Below are 25,821 nucleotides of genomic sequence, written 5' to 3'. Positions count from 1 at the left end.
CAATTTTTTTTAAACTTACATTTTTATAAAATAAACTGTTCAAACCACAATTTTTTAAATTAAAGCTAGTGAAATTCTTTACAAAATTTTCATGGCCGATTTTGAAAAGAAATTATATTCTGTTTCAATTTAATAACAAAAATGGAAAAAAAGTATTTTTTATAAGAGTACTGATTTTCGAGAGATACTTGAAACTAATCTGAAATACCTACAATCAATTAAGCAACTATCCAGAAAATTTGTATAATAGCTGAGCAACTGTTTCAAAATATATTGAATAGGGGAGACTACCCTACAGTAGATAATCTTTAATTAAAGATACTAATGGATGTTAAATAATTAATTTAATGTAATTAATAGTTAAGACCCGGAGCGTATTAATATACTAACATTATAATGGATTATTTTACTTATATTTGTGCTTGTACTTAAGGATTATCTACTGTAGGGTGGTCTCCCCTATCTTATAAACGAATAGGTGAGTCAAAATGGATTCTTGGAAATTGACAGTGATTATTCTATTGATTCGCATTAAATTTGAATAATTTACAGATATACCCGTTTTTCAAAATAAATTCATGAAAAATAATTAATATTTTTTTATTTTATAAACAAAATTTTCAAGCAATTATTAACATCAGTTATTTATGATGAAATAAACCGAGTTTTTTCTATGGAAGTAGAAGAAAATTATACGGAAAAGTCACTTACTTATCAGATTTAGTCACCCAATAACATTTTATGATAGTTTAAAATAATTTAATTAACAATTGCACTGTTTGTTTTTCTTAGACGTAGAAAATTGGGGTTTTCAACGTAATGTAGGGTAAACAACTATAACTTCTAGACCCTTAGGGAGATTATATGACTATGCACAATTTTCATTGCTGCAATAATTGTTTAAACAAACTTTTTGATCCTAGATATTTAAAAAAAGTTACGTTTCTTTAAGATATTAGCAGTCTGTTATTAAGGAAAGGTTCTGTGCTATCTATTGATAGCAATTGATAATTGTTCAAGCAAATTTAATTAACAAATGCATTATTTGACTATTTCTAAAGGTAAAAACTTAATTTTTTCAATGTAATCATCTGTTAATAACTGATTTTTAAACTTTTATTAAAAACCTGAAATATTGTCCTGTGAGTGTTGTCCTCATTCAAATGTTTTATCATATAAAAAACTTTTTTTTACAATATTGATTAAATTTTTAAAAATATGAGTCCTTTTTCTAAATATTTATATTCTCCCTTCTTTTGATTATTTTAATTCTTACCTTTTTGTTTTTACGACAAATTTAAGCCATTCTGTACTTTAATTTGTTTAAAAAAATTATTGGAGGAATTAAAAAAATTGTAGACGTTTCTTAATAAAAAGCTAAAAATACGTATTTCATTTTTGATATGAAATCGATCATAAATATTCTTTTTTGTTTAAAAAAAATAGTGAGGGCACGTAGCTATTTCAAAATTATTAATTATAGATACTTGTATATGTTATTCTCCGCCTTTTCACGCCAGCGCAAAGTAAATTTGAAACTTATTCCTATTTATAATTTGTGACAACTAATTTGACAAATAAATTGGTCTTTTATCTATTTTTGATCAAATATATTTTTTTTTCCATGAAATTGACTAAAAATGATTTGATGAATCCCTTATGTGTTAAATAATTATTTATCTGGCAACGATTAATTCAGATAGGGCTTGTGAAATAACCTAATTTCTTTTCATTTTGGAAGATAGTTTTTTGTTTCCTTTACCGAAATAACTGTACATTGTAAATAATTATATGAAAAAAATGTATTAAATATTCTGGTATAAAATTTTTTATAAAAAATTAAAAAATGGCTTGAGTTTACAGAAAAACTAAGGTTTAATTTTGTTTTAGTTCATTTTCCATTCTTTTCCTCGTTTGAAACAAAGCTTCATTACATTCTCATCATAATGAGAAAGTATTAAGGAAGGGCTATTCTATAAAGAAATTTTGAACATGTATATGAAATAAATTATTGTTATCATTTTTTTAATGAGCAAAGCAAGTAATTTTGACAGTGATGATTTTTATGCTATTCTTATGTTAGTTGATTTTTCAGAAACGTATTCTATCCAGCTAGAAAATTAGAAATTGCACATTGGTTTGGGGAGCGTTCATTAATTACGTAAGCCTTTTTTAGAGGGGGGGTATTACAAATACTTATATATTAGGGGTGGGGGGTCAATTGCTTAATTAGGATAGAGTCGGTTTAAAAATGCGGCGGGGAAAAACTCACACACATTAGGTATTTTCACTTCAATCACCAGTTAACTTCACTTCGTCGATTGTTGAGGGGAAAGCAATGGACCAAATGCATGGGATTCGGTCCAGTTTTGCCCTATTTTGCTAATAGTTTCGTAAAAACTAATTTTTTCTATATAAGTGTCTTTGAAAAATAGTTTGCATTTGTTAAGAACTATTTAATGACATAAAAAAATGATAGTAATTATTATTCATTACGAAGGTAACACAAAAATAAAGTTTTGTCTCATGCATTTTGTACATTGTTATACCCTCAGAATTCATCGAAGTGAAATTAGCTGATGATGAAGTGAAAATATCTAATTATAAAACGTGGAACTTTAATATCATATAAATGTATAAGAGATTAATGTAGTAAAAATAAAAAAGTAATAAAAATATATGCATATGTTTTTATGCAAAAAACCAAGTAAATGCCTGAATAAGTTAAGACGCAGTGTTATGAAAAGTAAACTTTGGCCACTTTTCTCCCCGCCCTTCAAATAATTTCTTTTTGTGTTATCGTATTTGGAACTTTTTTCCTGCGGCACTTTTAACCCCACTTTACCCTCTGTAAATTATCTTCTTTCTAATTATTGTTTAGAATATGCCAATTGAAATCTGTTATTATTTTTTTAATTACTTTTAATACTATTATACAAAATATATAATTATTTTCTTCATTCAATTTTTGTTATGCAATATTTCATTATACGTTTGTCCAATAAATATAGAGTCGAGCAGTTTAGCATTTTTGAAACCCTTTATGAAATTTGGTAGAGACCTTGTATCTGTGAAAATTCCTTGAAATTATTTGAATTTGATGGATACCGTACATGATCTTGCGAAATCTGTTGAAAAGAATGAGCTTCCTGGAAATCTCTCGAAATTCTTTAAAAGCGGTGAAAATAACTTTAATTTTTTTTTAATTCCGTGAAATCTTTTTAAATCTATGAAAGCGTTCGAAATCTTCAAAACAACATCAAAATGCCTGATAAATTCATTTTTCGGAATATTGCATGATCCATCGAAATCCATGCAATCCCGTTAAAACTAATTGAATTCTTAAAAATCCGTGGAGATCATTCTGATCATTTGGCATGCCTTTAAATCATTTACAAGACATGAATATTACTCGAAATCCCATGAAATCCTCTATAATATTAAGAATTTCTTTAAAATCCGTGAACATATTTTGAACTGTTTGAAATCTCTTGGAATTTTTAAAAATCCTTCACATCTCCTTATATCTCCAAAATAATATAAAAACCCTTTATAAACCTTTAAAATAAGTGAAAACCCCTAAAATATCTCAAAATCGGTAAAAATCCATAAAATTCAATTCATTCTTTAAAACACATATTATAAAATACATGATAATGTTAGAAATCTTTGGAAATCCCTTAAAATATCTATAAATGGGATAAAATCCTTGAAATTTTGTGAAATATTTTACAAAAAATTACAGAATCCCTCGAATTCCTTGAAATCGTCTAGAATATTCAAACTACAAACCATAAAATTCTTTATATAAATTGCAATCACCGAAAATCCCTTAAAATGTCTAAAAATCTGTTAAAATTCTTGAAATTCCGTGAAACATTTCAAAGTATTACGATATTCCTCGAAACCCTTGAAATCTCTCAAAATATTTAGAATCTGTTTATAAACATTAAAATTACTCGAAACGCCTTAAAATCCTTTATAATTTTAAGAAATTCTTTGAAATTCCGTTAGATCTTTTGAAATCCACCAAAATCCGTGATATAATCCTGAATCTTTTGAAATATTTTAGAATAATTTAACGTCCTTGAAATCGCTTGGAATATTCAAAATAAATAGCATAAAAAACCTCATAATGTTTAAACCCTGTGGAAATCCCTTCAAATGTCTGAAAATCTGTTCCAATCCTTGAAATTTTGTCGTGAAAATGACTTTTAATCACTTAAAATCCTTGATAATATTCAGAAATTCCGTTAAATCATTTGAAATTCTTAAAATTCCGTAAAATATTTCCAAATATTACGAGATCCATTGAAATCTCTAAAAATCAGTCGAATTTCTTGACCTTTTTAAATCTCTTGAGATCCTTAAAAACATATTAAGCTTACTCAAAATCCCTCAAAATAGTTAATAATAAATCCTTATATTTTATCATAAATATCAATTAAAATCCTTGAAATCAAAAAAACCCACATTGTAACAAAAATTTCTGGTAACTTTACCACTTTCAGAGTAGGTCCAATTATTACCTACTCCCAAAGTAACGTTTTCACTGACAATAACGAATATTCACTTTCAGTATGGAATTTAACTGTTAGGTTATTTAAGTTTCCAGACAGATTCTGTAAAATCACAAATGCATTATGAATTTTAGGTGATGGTATTCTAACCAAGAATTTTCGTGTTTTTATGCAACATGTTAACTTTAGCATCTACATGAGAAATGTGAATAATGGTAATTTGACTAGAAATGGTAAATTTCCCTTTCAAATAAGGAATACAGTAGAAAGCAGTTTTTTAATTCAAAAAATTCTGTTTTAACTTTTTTTTATCAATTTTGCAAATAAATTTTTCCATCATTTATACCGTTCTGAAAGACGCTCTATTACACATAATTTTGTTTTTACCAGTTTTTCATTATTTTCCACAACTTTGAAACTTTACAATTACTTGTAATTATACTACGTTCAGAGCTGTGCAAGTACGCCGCGTTGTGAATTATCAAATTTCAAGACTTGAGATTACATTGGAAAAAGGAATTTTTAACAGTTTCTGTACTTTTGCCAGCGTTAACAAATTCAACACTCTGAAAGTAGCTCCATGTATTACCTACTCTGAAAGTCACAGATTCACAAGCAGAAACTGTACTTTTACAAAGCCTTGCTTATTGTCAGTCTAAAAGTGGTAAAGTTACAAGATTGGTTAGAACTTCTAGTATGCAAGTGGCATTCATCTTATAATGAGATTAGTAAACTTGCATCAATTTTTTTTGGTAATTTTACCACTCTAAGTGGTAGAATTTTTTTATTTTTTAAAGTGTGCGCTATCAATTATCAAATGTAAAGACGTGAGATTACGTGGGAAAAAGGAATTTTTAACAGTTTCTGTACTTTTGCCAGCGTCAACAAATTCAACACTCTGAAAGTAGGTCCATTTATTACCTACTCTGAGAAAGTCACAGATTCAAAATCAGAAACTGTAATTTTACAAAGCCTTGCTATATTGTCAGTCTAAAAGTGGTAAAGTTACAAGATTGGTTGGAACTTCTAGTATGCAAGTGGCATTCACCTAATAATGAGAGTAGTAAAATTGCACCAATTTTTTGTTGGTAATTTTACCACTCTAAGTGGTACAATTTTTTTATTTTTTACAGTGTGCGCTATCAATTATCAAATTTCAAGACGTGAGATTACGTTGGAAAAAGGAATTTTTAACAGTTTCTGTACTTTTACCAGCGTTAACAAATTCAACACTCTGAAAGTAGCTCCATGTATTACCTACTCTGAAAGTCACAGATTCACAAGCAGAAACTGTACTTTTACAAAGCCTTGCTTATTGTCAGTCTAAAAGTGGTAAAGTTACAAGATTGGTTAGAACTTCTAGTATGCAAGTGGCATTCATCTTATAATGAGATTAGTAAACTTGCATCCATTTTTTGTTGGTAATTTTACCACTCTAAGTGGTAGAATTTTTTTATTTTTTAAAGTGTGCGCTATCAATTATCAAATTTCAAGACGTGAGATTACGTTGGAAAAAGGAATTTTTAACAGTTTCTGTACTTTTGCCAGCGTTAACAAATTCAACACTCTGAAAGTAGCTCCATGTATTACCTACTCTGAAAGTCACAGATTCACAAGCAGAAACTGTACTTTTACAAAGCCTTGCTTATTGTCAGTCTACAAGTGGTAAAGTTACAAGGTTGGTTGGAACTTCTAGTATGCAAGTGGCATTCATCTTATAATGAGATTAGTAAAATTGCACCAATTTTTTGTTGGTAATTTTACCATTCTAAGTGGTAGAATTTTTTTATATTTTTTACAGTGTATTTATATCTTCATATATCCGTCAAAATTCATTAAAATTATTGCAAGTCCTTACAAATTTTTAAGAATCCCTTAAAATCCTTTCGAAATCTTCGAAATTCCATTGAAGTTCCCTAGCACGATTCAAAAGTAGTTGAAACACTTTAGTATATCCTGAAATTTTTTTCAAATCTTTTAAGATCCCGAAAACTCTTTTTTCAAATAACACGAAATCTCTTAAAATTTTACCTTATTTCTTAAAATCCCTAAGATTTCATCGAAATCCTTTAGTGTCTCTTGAAACATAGGAAAATCTCTGAAACTCGGACTAAGTCCTTCAAATCCATTAGAATCTTGTAAAATCCCTGGAATAGGTGAGAGTCTCTCTGAATTTTACTTCGTAATTTCACCACACTTTTGAGATCTCTGACAATCATTCGAAATTTCAAATTCCTCGCAATCCTTTGTAATCATTTGAAATACCCTAAAACTGTTGTAATGCCCTTAAATCTGTTGAAATCCCTTGAAATCCTTTAAAATCTTTTAAATCACGTTGCCAGTGAATATAATTAGTATATTGTTTATATATTGAGTACAAAATATAAAATCTAACATCACAAAGGGAAGTAGGTCGTCAGAGAAATAGTACGAATCCTTACAATAGGCATGGATGTGGTCTGAAAATTAAAAAAATATCCTTCCGCAATTAATGAATGTAATTTTACTTGGTTTAGAAACATAATTCCGGTCCTTTCGGCAAAAAATTCTGCATCTGAATAAGTCCAGCTTTTTGCATAATTTTTTTTTGATAATTGTGTCTTTAATACAGGTGTTTTTTTAAAGGTGAATCTAATTGATCAGTTTGACATTCTTCAAATCGTGGGTGAAGGATGGTTCGGAAAAATTCTTTTGACTGATCATCGAAGTACCCAGACGGAGATGGTTTTAAAAGCCTTGCCAAAGGCTTACACTAGTATTACGGATTTTTTTCGAGAATTCCATTATGGACTTCACCTATCAGCTCATAGAAACATCATCACCACGTATGACGTGGCGTTCGAAACAGCGGGCTTCTACGTCTTCAGTCAAGAGTATGCACCACTCGGTGAGAGAAGTCATTAAATGTTGCATGCCAGACGACATTTGTCGATAACATTGTCAGCACAATAGCTGCACGAGCCAATAATACCTTTTGCCAAGATAAGACCTTGTTTACTTGCTACTGATTAAACCTGCCATTGATCACTAACTCATTATATTGTAAATCATTCATCTTCCTCAAACATCATCCAAAAGGTAAAAATGTTGAAATTAGAAACAATCAACTTTGCAGGGTGGGATTAGATCGACGGTTCCATTTCAGAGAGCTCCAGTTCAGGTTTATTGCGTATACAGTTCCAATTCGCGTTCTCTCCGTATACAGCTCCAAATCAGCTTTTTCCGAGTTTGAGTCTTCATGATAGCCTGAAAAAATACATTATTTTAAGTCGTTTGATAAAATGTTATACAATTCCGTGCAATATTAAAGAAGAATATAATAAAAAACGAAATTGGTTACTTTTTCAAATTCACAGCTAGACTACTTCAACTCAATTTGAGAAATTTAGAAGCAGGGTTGCAAAAATACATTATAACCCTCTGGGTTATAACTACGAAATGGCCACGTGTTTTTTTGTGAATTTGAAGTTAATGTTTGATCCATATTATTTACGCGTGTAATGTGATTATAATGTTTTTTATCATTAACCAATTTTTAAAATAATATTATTATTATATTTTCATTTATTTTCTATAAAATATTTAAATAAAAAATGTTCTTATTCCTTGGAATGATATTTATAGACAAATGATGGTTTATTTTAATGATTACTTGAAATGATGATAAAAATGACTGACCATGGCGAAAAGACGGTGCTTATTTATAAACTTTAGCATACTATCCAAAATATTTATTATCGAATGTTTGTTAACAGTATTGAGGCAAAAAGTTGAGCTATCTTTAAATATCTCTTTCATTATTTTATACCGAATTTTTAAATTTTAAAATAATTTTAAGCTTTAATCTGCTCTTCTGCAAAATTTGATAACAGTTATTCAGACTAGCTGTATAGGGATAGAAAAAGCTTGTAGTGGCATATGGGCTGAACCAGAACTGGAACACTCTGTAGTGAGGCCGTCGAGGTTGAGTTCAGCCCAAAAGGGATTGCACCTCTCGTTTTCTTTTTTTCGAAATGATTGAGTGATGACTGTTTTAACTAAGAAGGTTTTTTAGACAAAAAAACTTCAGCTTTCTTTTCAGCCTAAAATAAAAAAGGTCTAATTTGAAAAGAAAGTGAAATATATTTTTTATCTTTATTTTTAAAGGTGGATTAATTATTTTTTCCAAACATACCTATAAAAATGGTAATGGCTATAAAATACTACTGAAACTGTAGAAGATAAAATTTGGTTTTAATATTAAAAAAGTTAAAAGCTGCTGAATTTGGTGATTAACCCAAAAATACCCAAAAATATCTTCTTCCTTTCGGGAAATATTTGTCCCAATGACAAACTTTTTTCCCATAAATTTCTATTTGGTAGAACTAAACTTTGCTAAAGTTTGAGTCTGATGGAGCGGTTTTTTAGTTGAAGTGACTTCAGAAATAATGACCATTATAGAAGATAAAATAATTATTGGGCTGCCCAATAAAAATTTGAATTTCTTCTAAGCTACCACTGAATTTTTTGTTTTTCTGGAAAAATATTGTTTAAAATAATTATTGAAAAAGAAAATTTTCAGAAATTTCGGTAAGCCGTTTTAGGTCTGAAAATTATTTCTCTTGGTGTTCCATTTTTTTACCAATTGAAAAATATTAACTTATTGAATTCATTAAGTTTGGATTAAATTAAAAAAAACATTTAAATTCAAAATAACTAAAAAGATCGAAAATATTTAATCCAAAATGAATTAAAAATTAATTCGATACATTTTTAAGGGAGTTCCAACAAATTTAGGTCGAATTCAAAAGAGTTGAAAGGAATTCAATAGAATTCAAAGATCACTAAAGTGATATTTTTCTTTCAAAAGGTCTAGCGACTTTATCTTATAAAATAATTAGAAGGTGGTTTGAGCAAAAAGTGAGTGAGTCATGAAGAATTGTTTCAAAATTAAAGTTAATTAACTAGCTTAGGTTCTTGTCAGTTAATGTATAGCTGGAAAAATATTTCAAAGTACTATAGGAACCTTTGAAATATAAAAAATGTGAATGAATATTTTTAATTTATTTATTTTGGAAAATATTTTTTAATATTTTTCCAAATTTAAATCTATGACACTTATTTTTAGACATAAAATGGTCCAGCGGAACCTCTGAGCAATTGTTTAAATATAAACCCCTGATGAGTATTTAAAAATCGAAAACCTAATAAATTATGAACTTTCTGGGCTGAATCTTGAAAGTATTTAAAGTTATTCTAGTATGGATCTATTAGTAATAAGAATGAGGTTGTTTCTTAAAAGAAAATTGTATAAATAATGTACTTCTTGAAGTTAAAATATGGTGTCTGATAATACCTGGCCTCTTCTTATCTCCTTCCTGTAAACCATCAATCCTTCCATTTAAAATGAACATAACGATCATTTCTCAAGTACCCACTTTACTGGGTATCCATTAAGGTATTTTTTTCCTCAGGTGATCTTACGTCAAATGTGACGGAAACCGGACTGGGTGAGCTGCACGCCAAAAGGGTAGCCCGGCAACTGGCGGCTGCTGTACATCACATACACAGCAGAGAACTGGTCCATCGAGACATCAAACTCGACAATATCCTTATTTTTAAAAGTGACTTTTCCAGAATCAAACTTTGCGATTTTGGAGAAACCAGAAAAATTAATACTGTGGTTCGCAGGCACAACGAATGGCTACCCTACTCGCCACCGGAAGTGCTGCAGCTAGATACTGACGAAACTTATAGGTAGGGGTAATAAAGAAAATGTCTTTTGGCACCTTGGCAGGTTTAAAATAAACATTTTTATAACACATGCGCGATTTCAGCATATTTCGAAGCCTGTAAATCAGGGCTAAAGTAGTGCTTCTCAAGAGTTTCAGGTGGAGTAAAATGGTACTTTTGCTCCCTAGGGAAGAAATGTTTGACATCAGAGATGAATAATGTAAATTTCAAAATATTTCAAAATTTTAAAAATTTCAAATATGTATATAAAACGTAATGTATATGTGTATAAAACTCACAAAACGTAATTGTCAAGAGGTCACTTGATAGCTTTGACATATTGAGCTCTAAATTTTCGTAAATTATATATTTACCATAAATTTTCTTAAATGAGAACAAAAACCGTGCCTGTGTTTTCAATAGTATCTGAAACCATATATTTGTTATAAAAAATATCTTATGCGCCAAGGGGAGGGGATATTTCACAACTCGCGTATTTTTTTTGAGCTCTTTTTTCGCTCGCAGTCGCTAGTCTACGACCCGAACTGAAAAATGACTCTCTTTCAAAAAGTCTCACTTTTTTTCCTCGGTGTATAATATACTAACATTCAACAAATATTCTTTTATTGTTTATCATAACTGGCATTTTATCAACAACTTTAAAGAATTTGTCTTGGAAAAAAGAGAATATTTGAGAATGAATTAATAAAAACTTTATTGCATAATAATATTTGTTGATCATCAATTACAGAGCTCTTACTGCCCACGATGTGTGGCAATATGGCATCGTGGTTTTCGTATGCTTGACTGGATGTCTTCCATGGCAGAAAGCAGCATCTGACGATCCTCGATATACGAGATACCTAAACTGGCATTCAGCGACTTTGAACATTGCCAAGAAACCAAAATTATTTCAACTCATTAGTTCGCGAGCTCAAAGGTAATTTATTTATTGATTATATTTTAGGGTAAATGCACCACTTATGAAACGTCGTCTAAATTCTCATAAAGACAAAAACAATCCTATGTAGAACAAGTGGTCTCGCAAATAAATCTTAAATTTGGAATTTTTAAAATTAATTCTACCAATTATCTCCTCCTTGCAATAGGAAATACCCAGATGTCCCAATCGATCCCATTTGATAAAAAAATTGTAACAAATCATATTCAAATTGATAAGCTTTTGTGCTTTTTAATACACTTGTAAAGTTAAATTCAAAATGTCAAATTATCTAAGAAATTATTGAAAATATTATACATGTTTCATGTTAGTGCTTTCCGCAGGAAATTAGTATTTTTTATCAAGAATTTTAATATGAAATCATGAAGTTTTGAAGAAGGTATGACATTTATTAAAAATTTAGGTTGTATTAATTTTTTTTACCGGAAATGAACATTTCAAAACAAACATCATCAAGATTCCCCATTTGCAACAATTTTATGTAATGTTAGTGTTTTACACCTGTAATAAGTATTTGCAATTAAAAGTTTTTCGATTTAGATGATAAAGCATTCTGACACAATTTAGGTTATTCGTAATTGTTAACGTTTTTACTGGAAATTTACATTTTTGAAGAAAAATCATTAAATTTTGAAGGCTCATAATTTTTTTTAAATTTTAGGGTATATTAGAATTTTACATTAAAAGTTTGTGTTTTACAACAAAAATCATAATAGTTCTCACAAAGTTTTCAATTTTTGACCTTTTGCAGGTTATATTCATATTTATCACCGATTATCGGTTATTTTAAACAAAACTTGAAAAAAGAGTTGAAAAAAAAGAAAGATTTTAAATAAGATTCACAAATGATAACAATTATAGGTTATTTTGGCGTTTTACGTCGGAAATTAGTATTTTGTAGTAAATAATAATTATATTCTAAGAAATAATACATTTTTTTACAATTGAAAATAATGCTATCGGTTTCAGCCGGAAATATCCATATAAATTTAAAGGAGATTCACAGTTTTGGAATAATTTAAGGTTTTGTGCACGTCTTCAATAGAAATCGATTACTTTGAACAAAAAGCAGTTGAATATTGAAGAAGATTTACAATTTGGAACTATTTTTTATGTTAGGTGTCATGGTAATTTTTAAAGATGACCCACAATTTCTAAAAATGTTAGATTGTGTTAATTTTTTTCGCCGGAAATTACTATTTTCAAACAAAAATCATCATCAAGCAAAACATGTACAGCAAGAATCATTATGACCGGAACAAGATTTAGAATATGTTAACAATTTTGGATTATCATAGTGTTTTTCGTGGAAAATTGGCATTTTTATTTAAAAAATCATACAATTTTTCTGATTATTATTATGATGCAGATTATCATTCTAATTCATTAAATTAAAACTTCTTGTACAATTTTTTGTTTTTTTAGAGTTTTATTCCGAAAATGCGTTTGCGTTTTTGTTTACGTTTTTCACCGTAAATGGGTATATATTTCAAAGAAAATTTACAATTTTGAGTTATGTTAACATTGTTCATCGAAAGTCGGTGATTTCCAACAAAAAAAATTAGGCTTAAAAAAATACAATCTAAAACTATTTCTATCATATTACGTTAGTTTTTGTCGTCTAAACTTGTTATTCCTAGTATAAAATCATTAGACTTTAAATAATATTCATTTTATATAAGGTAATAGATACTATACGATACAAAAATGTTGTATTAATACCTATTAGTTTTATATTTTAATTTAAGAACAGCGTGAGATATCAAAATTTAATAATCATATGCGGACTTGCGTTCCAATTTATATAAAGACTTTACTTCTAATCTAATTCAATTCTTTATCAATAACACTCCCACAATTACTCTATCATATTAATAACATATAATTTATTTTTGTCACAATGGATGATCTTTTCAGACTATTCAAAAGACTGCTAGACCCTAAGATGGAAAAGCGACCTGTAAGTGTACTCGAAGTCAATAAATATGTGGAAGATAGATGGTTAGCAAAACTAGGAGCAGAAAAAGCATTAAACGGTACGCATCGCTATAACAATTTCAGGTTAGATATACAGCTTTCTAGAAACATTTTAGTTGATCAAAAATTATGTTCATTCATAATTTTTATTCATTTGGCCATTATTGGAAGTAGGGTAGATCGGGGAAAAACCAACGATTTAACATTGATTGCTCAATAAAAAGTGATTAAGACGTGGAATTGATTCAGTTTTGCTTTATTTCGTATGATAAATAATTGAAATTTATATTTTCACACACATCAATTATCTTAATAAAACAATCTTTTCATCATTTGATTATTCCCAATAATCTGTATTTCGTCGATCTTGTGCCGCACGTCGCCCAGTAGGGAAAAATTACTTTTCTGGTTTAGAATAACGTATAGCCCACAAATATTGACCGATTTGGACAAAAAATTTGAAAATAACTAATAAGATTTCTAAGAGAGTTGTCGAATCTTACTTTTAAATTAGGCTTTCAATTTTTTTATAAAAAAACAAATATGACGAAAAAATAACCATTGTTTCTATTTGACGTTCACGATGCTCGCTAATAACAGGGAATTTTTTGAAGTCGCCTAAGTTTCATAGAGTAAGGTTAGTTGAAGATGTTCCAAAATTATATAATAAACAAAACATAATCTTTATAAGCAAATTATTTGTTGGAAGAATGTTTTCCACGTTTTTCCATTACTTACCTTTTTAAATTATATTGCAAGAAACTTGGATAGAAAAAATATAATGATGAACAAATTTCTTCTTGTCATTATTATTGTTAATATTATAAACAAATTTAATTTAAAAAATACAATTATCAGGTATTTTTTAACAGAAAAATTCGTATATTTATTCTAATTTTTTAATTAGGAACTTTATGTTAATTATAGCAAAATTCATAATTTGTAGATTAATTTAATGATTTTTTGAAACAAATGCACTAATCAGGCATTTGTCGACAGAAAAATTTGTTTTGTTCAATTTCAACTTTTTAAATTAGGAACTTCATGGTAATATCAGCAAAATTAATAGTTTGTTAATTAATCTTAAAACTTTTAGAAACATGCATTATTCGGGCATTCGACGGCAGAAACATTCGTCTTTTTTTAATGCTAGCCCTTTCAGTTGGGAACTTGAAGACGATTTCAGAAAAATTCATAATAGTTGATAAACTTTATGATTTTTAAAAACAAATGCATTAATCAGGCATTTGTCGACAGAAAATTATGTTTTTTCGATATCAAACTTTTCAATTGGGATCTTCATAATAAATTCAGCAACATTCATGATTAGTTGATAAATTTTATAAATTGTTTAAAACAAATTTAACAAAAAATCCACTATTCGGGCGTCGGTGGATGGAAATCTTCATTTTTTTTCGATGTCAGCCTTTTGAATTTTTGGAACTTTATGATAATTTCAGTAAAATTCATAGTTACTTAAAAAATTTTATATAGTTCTTAAAACAAATTTAATGGACAAATGCATTATTCGTACGTCTGTATATGAAAAAAATTGTTTTCAATGTCCACATATGCTCGAAAAATGCATTCGTTTGTTAAATTTGTTTTAAAAAATCATTAAATTTATCAATTAATCATGAATATTACTCAATTTATTATGAAGATCGCAATTATAAAGGCCGAAATCGAAAAAACCTCTGTCCACAATTGCCTGAATAATGCATTTACTTATTAAATTTGTTTTAAAAAATAATAAAATTAATCAACTAAATATAAATGTTACTGAAATTGTCGAGAAGTTCCCAACTGATAGGACTGGCATTGAAAAAACGAATTTTTCTGCCGACAAATGCTCAAATAATGTATTTGTTTTTGAAATATATTTAAAAAAATTATAAGATTAATAAGAAAATTATGAATTTTGCTAAAATTATCCTATAGTTCCTGATTTAAATGAATGTCATAGAAAAAAACCAAGTTTCATGAAATTTCTTTATAATATAAAGAATAATAATATCAAGAGGAACTTTTTGCAATATAACTTAAAAAATGTAAAGTTATGGAAAATCGTAGAAAACATTCTCTCATCAAATAATTTGTTTATAGAAATTTGGTTTGTTTACTATTTAATATTGGAACATCATTAACTGATGTTATTTTATGAAACTTAAGCAATTTGAAAAATGCTCCTGTAATTGACGAGCAAACGGGAAAGTTAAATAGAAAAAATGTCAATTTTTTCGTAATATTTGTTTATTTACAAAAAATTGAAAGCCTAATTTAAAAATAGGGTTTGAGAACTCTCTTAGAAATCTTATTAGCTTTTTACAAATTTTTTTTGCCAAAATCGGTCAATATTTGTGGGATGTACATTACTTTGAACCAAAATAGTAATTTTTTCCCCACTGTGCGCTGGGGAAAAACAGACAATTTTTTTTTATAAAATAGAAATATCTTGAAGTTTATTTTTTGAAATTTTTTTTTTATTTTATGCATTTGGAAAGTTACGCAAAAAGTAAAAGGACTTTTATTAATTTTCATAATTGCTTGATGGGCTAATGTTTTATCTAGTAGCAAATCAAATTTTCATGCTGTTTTCATTTTTTAATTCTTAAAACTGTTTCCTGTAAAATTTTTCTGTAATATAATAGATTATTTAATACAAGGAGGAATTAAAATAATTAAGAAAAGCAATGTAATTTGCAAAGTCACTTTTGCCCCGGCGGTCGATCTTGCTTCGGTCGAAACTACAAAAAATTCTTGAAATTATAAACTTTAAAGAACTTTAATTATCCTGTTTTGCTATAATGATGTTAATTAATTAATTTGCTTCGGCTTATTATCTTAGTAATTTTAATAAATATTGCTGAAGTATATTTAGGAACTAAGTGAAATTTAATTTTATGCAATTAGTAAATGTAAATGTAAGTGAAAATGCATGAGTATTTTAATTAATGAAAAGGATGAGTTTTAACTGAAGGCTGATGTGTAATTTACTAACTATAACTGCACGGAGGGTATTTGAAGATGTACGAACTACTATTACCATTCATTTAGCTCAAATTGCAGAGTGTAATTCGCGCAGTGGGGAAAGACGATTTTGGTCAGCCGTACCGTCAGAGGTAATGGGTCGGACAAGCTGGCTTAGTACGATTAACAGTGGAGTGAGGATGTAACACCTCCAGCCCACAACATTAACCCACCAGCTACCTCTCCACTACTATTCTCATTTGCATTACTCGTTTCCAACCATTTTTAACAAATTAGATATTGAGGATTCTATATAATTAAGATTTCACTATAAAGTATTTGAAAAGCTGTATTAAGACGCAATAGAAACAACAATTTACTGCAAAGACATTTTACTTAGCTTTGTTAAATAAATAGAATACTTCTATTTTTTGTACCTCGACCATTTCTTACGCAGAAAAATGTAATAATTTATTGCATTATTTTGTAAAAATGTTAACCCAGGTAAAAAAAAAGTTTTTTACAGTTTATGGAACTAATTCAAGAGTATCCGATATAAGCCATAATTGGACAAAGATTTATGTTATTTTGCAAAAATGCAGGATAAAATATAGGATTATTCAGACTTAATTAGAGAAAAAGTTCAGCAATTTTTAAAGTGTGTATAGAATAAAAAATATAATAATTTTTCTGGAATGATTCAATAAAAATCCTTTAAAAGGTTTATCGGAATTAAATTGGAGATATTAAGTATTTGCAAAGCACTGCATTACAGGAGTTTTTCCCTTCCAGATTTAAACATAAAAATTTAAGTTAATAAAATTATAAATATCAATAATTTATCGATGAAACAACATTTATTTAGCATATCATAATTTTTATGTTAATTATAGCAATGTTCAGTTTTTACTATTCTAATATTTCAAATTTATCGATTGTTAAATATTAAAATTAATTAAAATGATTTAAAAATATCAATATTTAACTATTAATTAATATTTAAATAATTCGTTTCATGTCATATTGTTTAATTAGAAAATTCGATTTGAGAACAAAAATTTTCATTATTTTTGTGTGTGTTTTTTTAAAATACAAATGTTTTTCTGAACAAAATTATAAAAGAGAGTATAAAGTGAGTCATTAAATTGATTTCATTCATTTATTTTTATAATCATACATTCATATATTATAAATTAATTCTGTGGAAAAATTAAAATGTTGACAAAAATCCGTTATTGAACAAATATTTTTTGACTGATTTTTTATTATGTATTTTACCAAAAAAATGTGGTTTCGTCTTCCTGAGTGAAATTTTATTTTTAATCTAGAAAGGAGATTTTGCAAAAGGTTTCAAAAAATTTCGTCTATTCAAGCGGAAATATTTATTTATAAACTATTATGAACTAACCTATTTTTTCTCTTTGATTTTAGTATTTTATAAATAGAGGTAAAAACTGAATGATTTTCAATTTTAATTTACGACGAAGGGCCAAACTGCATACGGGCGTAAGTGCCAAGCTTTTGAAAATCGGTTTATTGGCTTAAACTGCTTGTTTCACCCTAACTCGTATCCCTGTAGAAGATTTTGGTCCAGTTCGACCCGAAAGTAGGTCTAAGTAAAAAAGTCAATGCATACGGGCGTATGTGCCACGATGCTTGCTGGCGTAAGTGCCATGCTTCATAGTGTGGTGTCATTGCCGCGTCATTGATTTTCAGATCACGTGTCGATTCTGGTTTTTTGACCTTTGTCCGCCGAAAACTTTTAATTCTTGGAAAGAAATATTTTCTGCAAAATTTACTTTTTAAGAGTCAAAATTGAAGCTTTCTGATGCGCGCCAATATTTGACAAGGGCTTTGTCGCACATAGTTATCTTTTTCAAACTTCTATTTTTGCAATTCAATAGAGCTAAGCAATAACTCAAAAGAACTTTCATGTTTTTCTCTTAAACTCCAAAATGAAACAGTTACGCAACTTTTTATGTGTCAAAATTGAAGCTATCTGACGCGCGACGATCTTCGATAAGAGCTTTCTCGCACATAGTTATCTTTTTCAAAGCGCACTTTTTGCGATTCAATAGAGCTAAGCAAGAGCTCAAAAGAAGTTTCTGGTTTGTTTTTTTAATTGAAAAATAAAACAATCGGGCAAGTTTTCATGTATAAAAACCATAATTTCTGGGGACCCCAAATGCGGCACTAATCGAGATCAAACGGCGGGCAGATTTTTTTTGTACATAAATCTAGATCTTGCTCAATTTTCAATACTCCATGCAATAGATTAATTACGAGAAATTTACGGTATAATAAAAGTTATAAAATTTTCAATATAAGGTGTTTGAAATTATTCAATTTGAGATCTTTCTCAATTTTGTAGTTTGAAATCGCACACTGTTGGATTTAATTTGAACATTTTTGAAATTATTAAACTGAACTCTTCTGTCACTTCAAAATGGTTAAAAATATGATATTGAAATTTCAAAATTTGAATCTCTCTAATGCCATATCATTTTGTTTAAATAATTAGCAATTTTAGATAATTTCTGCATTAGGATTTTGAAATCTGAGAACTTCATCTAAGATTCTTAATGTCGAATAGTTAAAATAGTTAAAAAGTTTAATACTAATATATCAAATATTAATATTCAAATTGATATAATGTAATATAATTAAAGGGCCAAAATGTTTCAAGGTCCGTCACACATTGTGTAGTTTAAATTTAAAAGTGTGTGAAGTCCAAAATCAAAAGGTTTACAGTGAAAAATCAACTTTATTTTCAAAGAAAAATTTCTAGCTTTTCAAGCTAATATTTTGAAAGTATTGACTATGAACCTAAATTCCTATTTATCGCAAGTTTCACAGTCTTTCCCCCTTTCTTTTCGCCGCTTTCTCTTTTTCTCTTAAATTCGAACTAAATTAATAGTACCCTGTAAAAAAGTTGAATTATTGTGTTGAGAATTGGGCTGCGCAGTTTGAAAATTCATCTCTTATGGTATAACCTTGATATTTTTTAGTTAAAAATGCAGCTGTGCGTTTAAAAATTAATTTTCTTTTGTCAAGGATTCCACTATTTTATTGAAAATTCTTCTTTTTGGATGAATTCATCTGTTTCTACCCTAGTGGAAATTGGTATAAACCCTCCTTAACACTGAAAAGGAACTCGTGGGTCTGAAATGTGGAAAAACTAGACAGAAAAATCTTTGTAGTGCCTTGTTACAACCTATCTAGAATTTCCTAAACAGATTTGAATGAGTAAATCCTTGACTAGTAATCAATAAATTTTCCTCATTCCATACGAGATTAGTTTTTCCTTGACAGTACCTGGATACAAACTAACTACGATTTCCTGATCAGTTTTAACTCGAAAGACGCCGGCTGATTTCTGACAGATTTTCCTTGCTTGGAACGAGCGCTTATTTCCTTTCAAGGGTTGCGCGAGGAGAAGTGAGGGAAAAGCTGTCATTTTATAATATACTATAATACTGCTAACCTGGAAAATAAAAAAAATGTATTTTGATACATGGATTTGGATACGAATAAATATACTTGACTATATTATATAATAAAATTTGAATATAAATAAATTAATTAAAAAATCTATAATTAACAAATAATAATTAACAACAGGTTTTTGATAAATGGTAAATTATTAAATGATTATCAAACTAATAACCAAATGCAAATAAGAGTAAGATATTTCAACATAATCAAATTTTTAAAAATATATGAATTTTTACTGATCACTATTAATTACTAAGGCGAACAAAGGCGGCCAAATATCGAACAAGGCAAGAGACTAAACGAGGAATAAAAAATCTTTAATGTAGTTTATATTTTTGAAAACTCGGGATCAGTAGAAATCAGTCCTAGTTTTAAACCAGTATCTACTTAGTTTTTCCCTCCATCGCAATCTTTAGCGTTGGGGATGGCGATCAACAACGCCGCTTCGAGGTCTTTGGAGGGCAGTGTTTCAACCCTTTCGTTTTTTCGCACAGTAAAAAAATCTGCCAAAATTATCAGTGATCAGTAAAAATTCATACATATTTGGAAATTTGATTATGTTGAAATAAATATGTTGTTAGATAATCATTTAATAAATGATCATTTATTAAATACTTGTTTTGAAATATTATTGATTAATTATAGATTTTTAAATTTATTTATTCGTATTCAATTTTTATTATATAATACACACAAATATAATTGTTCGTATCCAAATCCATGTATGAAATATATTTTTTTCGATTTTCTAGTTTAGGAGTATTATAGTATATAATTTTTTTCACTAACCGTAATGTTATGACCCAGTCGCAACACAAAGTGAATAAAAAGGAGTAATTAATTACTGCACTTTTTATCAATCAGCATATCGATCGCACCGCCCCAACAACAGATTTTCCTTCGCTTTTCCTCGCGAAACCCTTATAAAAGCGCTCGTTCCAAGGAAGGCAAATCACTCAGAAATCAGTAGGGGTCTTTCGAGTTAACACTCATCAGGAAATCGTAGTTAGTTTGTATCCAAGTACTGGCAAGGAAAAAATAATTTCGTAGTGAATAAGGAAAATTCATTGATTGCTGGACAAGGATTTCCTCATTCAAATCTGTTTAGAAAATTCTAATTAAGTTGTAACGAGACAGTATCAAGATTCTTCAGCCTAGTTTTTCCACATTTCAGCCCTACGAGTTCCTTTTGAGTGTTAAGGAAGGTCTAAAACAATTTCTACTAGGGAAATTATATGAGAATTAATCTTTTTTGGTTAAAAAATCAACTATTAGCTGAAATATAAGCTGCTGTGTTCAAGGATTCAACTATTTGATAGAAAATTGATTTTCTTTTATGAATTAAAGTATTTTAAATTTAAAATACAAATATTTTTTGGTTTAAATATCAACTAATATATTTTGCGTTTACAATTCATCTTTTTTGTTCGAAAGTTTAATCACACAGCTAAAATTTGAATTACATTGATAAAACTTCATCTCCTTAGTTGAAAATTGATATTTTTTAGTGAAAAATGCAACTTTTTTCTTGAAGATTTATGTACTTTGTGGAAAATTCTTCCTTTTTGGTACAAATTAATCATATTGGTTGAAAACTCACCTCTTTGATTGAAAATTCAACTATTTCCTTAAAGATTCATCTATTTCGTTGAAATTAAATATTTCTTGTTGCAATATTAAGAATTTGAGGCGTTTTAAAATGAAGTAAATATTTGTACCAACATTAATTTAATTTAAAGAATGGGTGCTAAAAACTTGTGTAGTTTAGGTCAGTTGTCCGTCTGTGTCGTCGTGAGAGAAAGTGAGAGGAAATAATGTTTGGGGAAGTAAGGGTTGGGGCCGCAGTAGGGCACGGTGCAGTAGGGCATGGCGAAATTAGATGAGGGGATGTGAGGGGAAATAAGGGTTGGGGCTGTAAGAGAATTTATAGAAAATGTGGGGTGGGAAAGTAGGGGAAGTGAGGGGAAATAATGGTAAGGAAAGTAGAAGGGGGGAATGATGGGAGAGGAACAGATGGGAAATAAGGGATGAGGAACTGAGGTTTAATGTGGGGGAATAGAGGAAGGAGAATGTTAGCTGGTGAAGTGAAGAGAGAGGAAAGTAGTTAAGGAACAAGTTTTTGAAGGGAGGAGAAGGAAAGTTTGAAGTCTGGAAAGGAGAAGTATTGGTAGGGAGGGCAAGCAGTAGAATGTGTGGGCGTAGGGTAGGAAAAGTATAGTAGGGGCAGGTTTGAACGACTTATTTATCGTCTTAATAAGCTACGAAACCCTCCTTTCTAGGCGCCGAGCATCTATTGTACTTTGATTAATTTTGTTGGTATCTTATTGTAAGTAAATTAGGGCGGGGGGGGGGGGGCAACATACAAAAGGTGTGCGGTTCGAAACTTGAAACGTTTAAGGCCCAGCAAATGTTTCTGAAACTTTAAATTTTTTAGTGAAACATTTCAATAAATTACATTCCTAGACATACCGTACAAAATTAAAACCATAATTTGATTCGCAGGTGGTGCCGACGAAAGGGACGAATTATGCCCCTCGATGTACAGCTTTCACAGTTCCGTAGAAGAAAAAAATCAACTCCTGTACACTCTCACGCGATATGGAATCGAAACGACGGTTGATCGTTCAAAAAAGAAGGACCGGATCAGAGAATGGATTCAATCCAGTGCAATCGTCGAAGAAAACGAAGAGGAATCTGAGCTCGAAGATTTCGATGAAGAAGGGGATGAGAATGAGCAAAATATGAAAGGAAGACATTTCCCAGAAAGGCGGCAATCTGTAGGAACCACTAAAAAATCCAGAGGAATTTCTAGAGACCGAATTCCACGAAAAAACGGATCTACAACCATTCAAAAAGCGAGGGTCGATAGAACTGAATTATTAAATAAAAATAATTCTTTGTCTATCGTGTCATCAAAACCGATTGAAAGGAAGAATCCATTTGCTCCTCAAGTGGCTGAAGAAAGAAAAATTGTTGCAAAATTTGCTAGTTTTCCTAACGGGGACCCAAGTTTGGCTTTTCAGGGGAATGGGCTTGATTCAATTGTTGACACGAAGCTCGCCGGAAGTCAACTTCTAATAAATAAATATAAAAATGAATTCAGTGAACAAACGGTCATTCATGGCAAAGGTTATCTCTTCAATAATGAGCAATTGAAGAAAGCTGCTACAGATTTGTCGAGCAGTAGCGATACTAGGAAGGAAACAATTAGGTTTGCTTTCTATTTAAATTATTTTTACTTTATCATAATTTATTACTTTATTTTACACAAATAATCTAGCTCAGTCAAAGGGTTGCAACAAAATCCCAATTTCGAAATTTCCTCACCTTTACTTACTTCAATTTGACCAGTTTTTAATTTTCCCTGACTGATAACAATTTTGATTGCTGGTATAACACCAAGCCTAAACCTAGGAAATCAATGATGTTATTGAAAAAACATGTTTCTAAATTTATTTTAAAGACTTCAAGTGACAACAGTCACATAAATTTTTCTAAGGGGTCATCTACAAATCAAGTAAGAGGATTTTCACATCTACTACAACTTAGAGGTATTGCATTTTCAATAAAACACAATACCATATATTAAGTATCAACTAGAAAATATATATTTTTAATAGAAAAATTATTTTTAACAGAGACAAATAAATTTTCTAAAAAGAGTTAAATTTTCAACAAGATATTTGAGTTTCCAAGTCAAGAAGATATATCTTGAACTAAAAAAAGAATGAATACATTTTCATTTAAAATAATTAATTTTAAATGAAAAAAAGGAATTTTCAGCAAATAGTTAAATTTTCAATTAAAGAGGTAAATCTGCAACCAAAAAAATTAATTCTTGACAAGAAGTATGATATTGTACATTGCCACGAAATAAACTTTAATTCTTAATCAAAATCAATTAAATTCTACAAAAAATGTGAATTTTCAACAAACTCAACTAAATCAGATTAATTTTCTAACTAAAAAGAATAATTTTTAACAAAAGAGTGGAATTTTTAACGAAGAAAGGTCATCCACTAAGTATAGCCTAAATTGCATTTAACATGTTGAATTTTCAACATAAAAAGAGAAGTTTCTAACAAAATAAATAAAATTGCAACTAAAAAAAAACATTTCTCAAGAAAAACTTGAATATTCACATATTTAGTTAAGAAAATTTATTTTGAACCAAAAGAAAACGAATTTAAACAAAATAGTTACATTTTCAACCGAAAAATTACTTTCTAAATAAAATGATGAATCTTCAAAGAAAAATGTGATTTTTTCATTAAATAGTTGAATTTTCTACAAAACATGGATTTTAACTAATAAGATTACTGTCTTACAAAAAAGGCGAATTTTCAACCAAATGGTGAAGTTTTCTCCTAAAAATATAAACTGGCATCAAAAAATTGAATAGTTAAAGTTTCAGTAAAAAAATTCATTCCCAATAAAAAAACGAACTTTCGACAAAATAATTCAAGTTTAAACCAAAGAAATAAATTTTTACTAAAAAGATCAATTTTCACACAAGAAGGTCCTTTTTTTTACCAAAAAATATAAAGTTTTAACAATATACAGGAGTTTTCAACAAAATCGTTCCATTGTAAATAAGAACATGGATTATCAACAAAAAATAAAATAGTTAAATTCTTATGTACAAAAATTAATGTTTAATTTTTAAAACGAATTTGTAACAAAATATTTAGGTTTTCAACTAAAGCAATATATTTTCAATTGAAAAATTAAATTTTCGACCAAAAGGATTCATTTTGAATCATAAATGATCAATTTTTAACAAAATACATGAATTTTTCATAAAATATTTAAATGTTGAAACAAAAAAGGACTTTTTAGCAAAGTTGTTGAATTTTTAACAATACAATATAATTTTCAACAAAATGATCAATTTTCTGGCCACAACATGAATTCGAAATAAAAAAATAAAAAAAATACGCTTATAAGACTTATTCGTTATTGGCACATTTCCCTTTTAATGTAATATGTACGTTCATTTCCTAAGTTTATATAATCTTAATAAGATTGTGTGGGCAAACCTTTAAAGGGGGTTAGAGACAATCTTACGGCATCTTACATGGAAGAGGAGAGATTGAAAATGTTAAAAAACGTCTTTCACAATAAGCGGATAACCCTTGAGCTTCAACATCAATTTATCGAAAATTGTCTAACTCTTTCAGGTTGTCCTCGATTTTCCCTGACTTTCCAAAATTCCCTGACCCCTAGCTTCAGAAAGTGAAAAAATTGAATCTCACTATGTTTAATAAAATAAGAAATTTCCTCAAAGGGCTATATCAAGACGTACTCGGTCAACAGTTATTCCGTTACCAATCTTATAATAAGCTAAAGTAATAAGAAGGGTTTTTTAGCCATTCTCGAGAGACACTTAAAAAAAAATCCATGCACCTTACATGGACCGCGACGCACGAGTCTTTCAACTCCCGAATAGATCAGGTGGTAGCGCTTCGGTAACCGGAAAGTCCAGGCTCGACTTCTGCTGCTGGCATTTTGGCAAATTGTTTTTGTCTTTCAATTTTTTTTATTACAACTGAATCTTAAATTTATTTAAATGAAGTCAAAATATTATTTTTTTAACAATTTTATTTATATACAAAAATTATTTTTTCAATATTCACCACTTTTACTCCATGAAATTTTTTTTATAGGAAATTTTTTTTTGTTTTATTTAACTGAATATTTATATTTTGGTTATTTTTATTTTTATATGAGATTAAAATAAAACATATAAAAATGGTATAATATAGGAATATGATAAATATTCAAGTATAAAGGAACGGTAAAATAAAATGATATAAAAATGAATTATAAATTTTTTAATATTAGTATTAGTATTATTATGAGTAATCTTTTTTAACAAGAAAAAATTTATAAGGAATCCGCATTTTTCAAAGATGTTGAGGTATTGCCTTATTCTTGAAATATTCTCTTCTGAAGTAATAAAGGTTGAAAAAATTATTAATTGCAATTTAAAAAAATGTAAATGAAAAAAACATTGACTATAAGTGCCAGCAACAGGAATCGAGCCCGGAATTTCCTGTTACAAACTCGGAACGCCAACCTCTTTTCTAACCGGGAGATGAAAAATATATAAAATTAGCATATCAAATGTTTGGTAATTTATCATTACTCGAAGGAATATGAATACAATCAAAATTGGAAGGGTTG

The 25,821-nt window shown here is 28.8% G+C and overlaps 1 protein-coding gene across 2 annotated transcripts in view; it reads left to right on the top strand.

Moving 5' to 3' along the window:
• LOC117167654 (putative serine/threonine-protein kinase YPL150W) overlaps nt 1-25,821 on the top strand; it is a 54,004-nt gene that overhangs the window by 13,420 nt on the left and 14,763 nt on the right. For both annotated transcript variants that reach the window (XM_033352740.1, XM_033352739.1), the window contains exons 3-7: nt 7,146-7,407; nt 9,974-10,256; nt 10,984-11,172; nt 13,111-13,229; nt 22,138-22,846. In XM_033352740.1, the coding sequence (XP_033208631.1) occupies nt 7,146-7,407; nt 9,974-10,256; nt 10,984-11,172; nt 13,111-13,229; nt 22,138-22,846 (1,562 nt within the window). The remainder of the gene's footprint in view (nt 1-7,145; nt 7,408-9,973; nt 10,257-10,983; nt 11,173-13,110; nt 13,230-22,137; nt 22,847-25,821) is intronic.

Source organism: Belonocnema kinseyi, chromosome 2, assembly GCF_010883055.1.
Source record: "Belonocnema kinseyi isolate 2016_QV_RU_SX_M_011 chromosome 2, B_treatae_v1, whole genome shotgun sequence".
Lineage (NCBI taxonomy): Eukaryota > Metazoa > Arthropoda > Insecta > Hymenoptera > Cynipidae > Belonocnema > Belonocnema kinseyi.
This window is presented reverse-complemented; position numbering and strand designations above follow the sequence as displayed.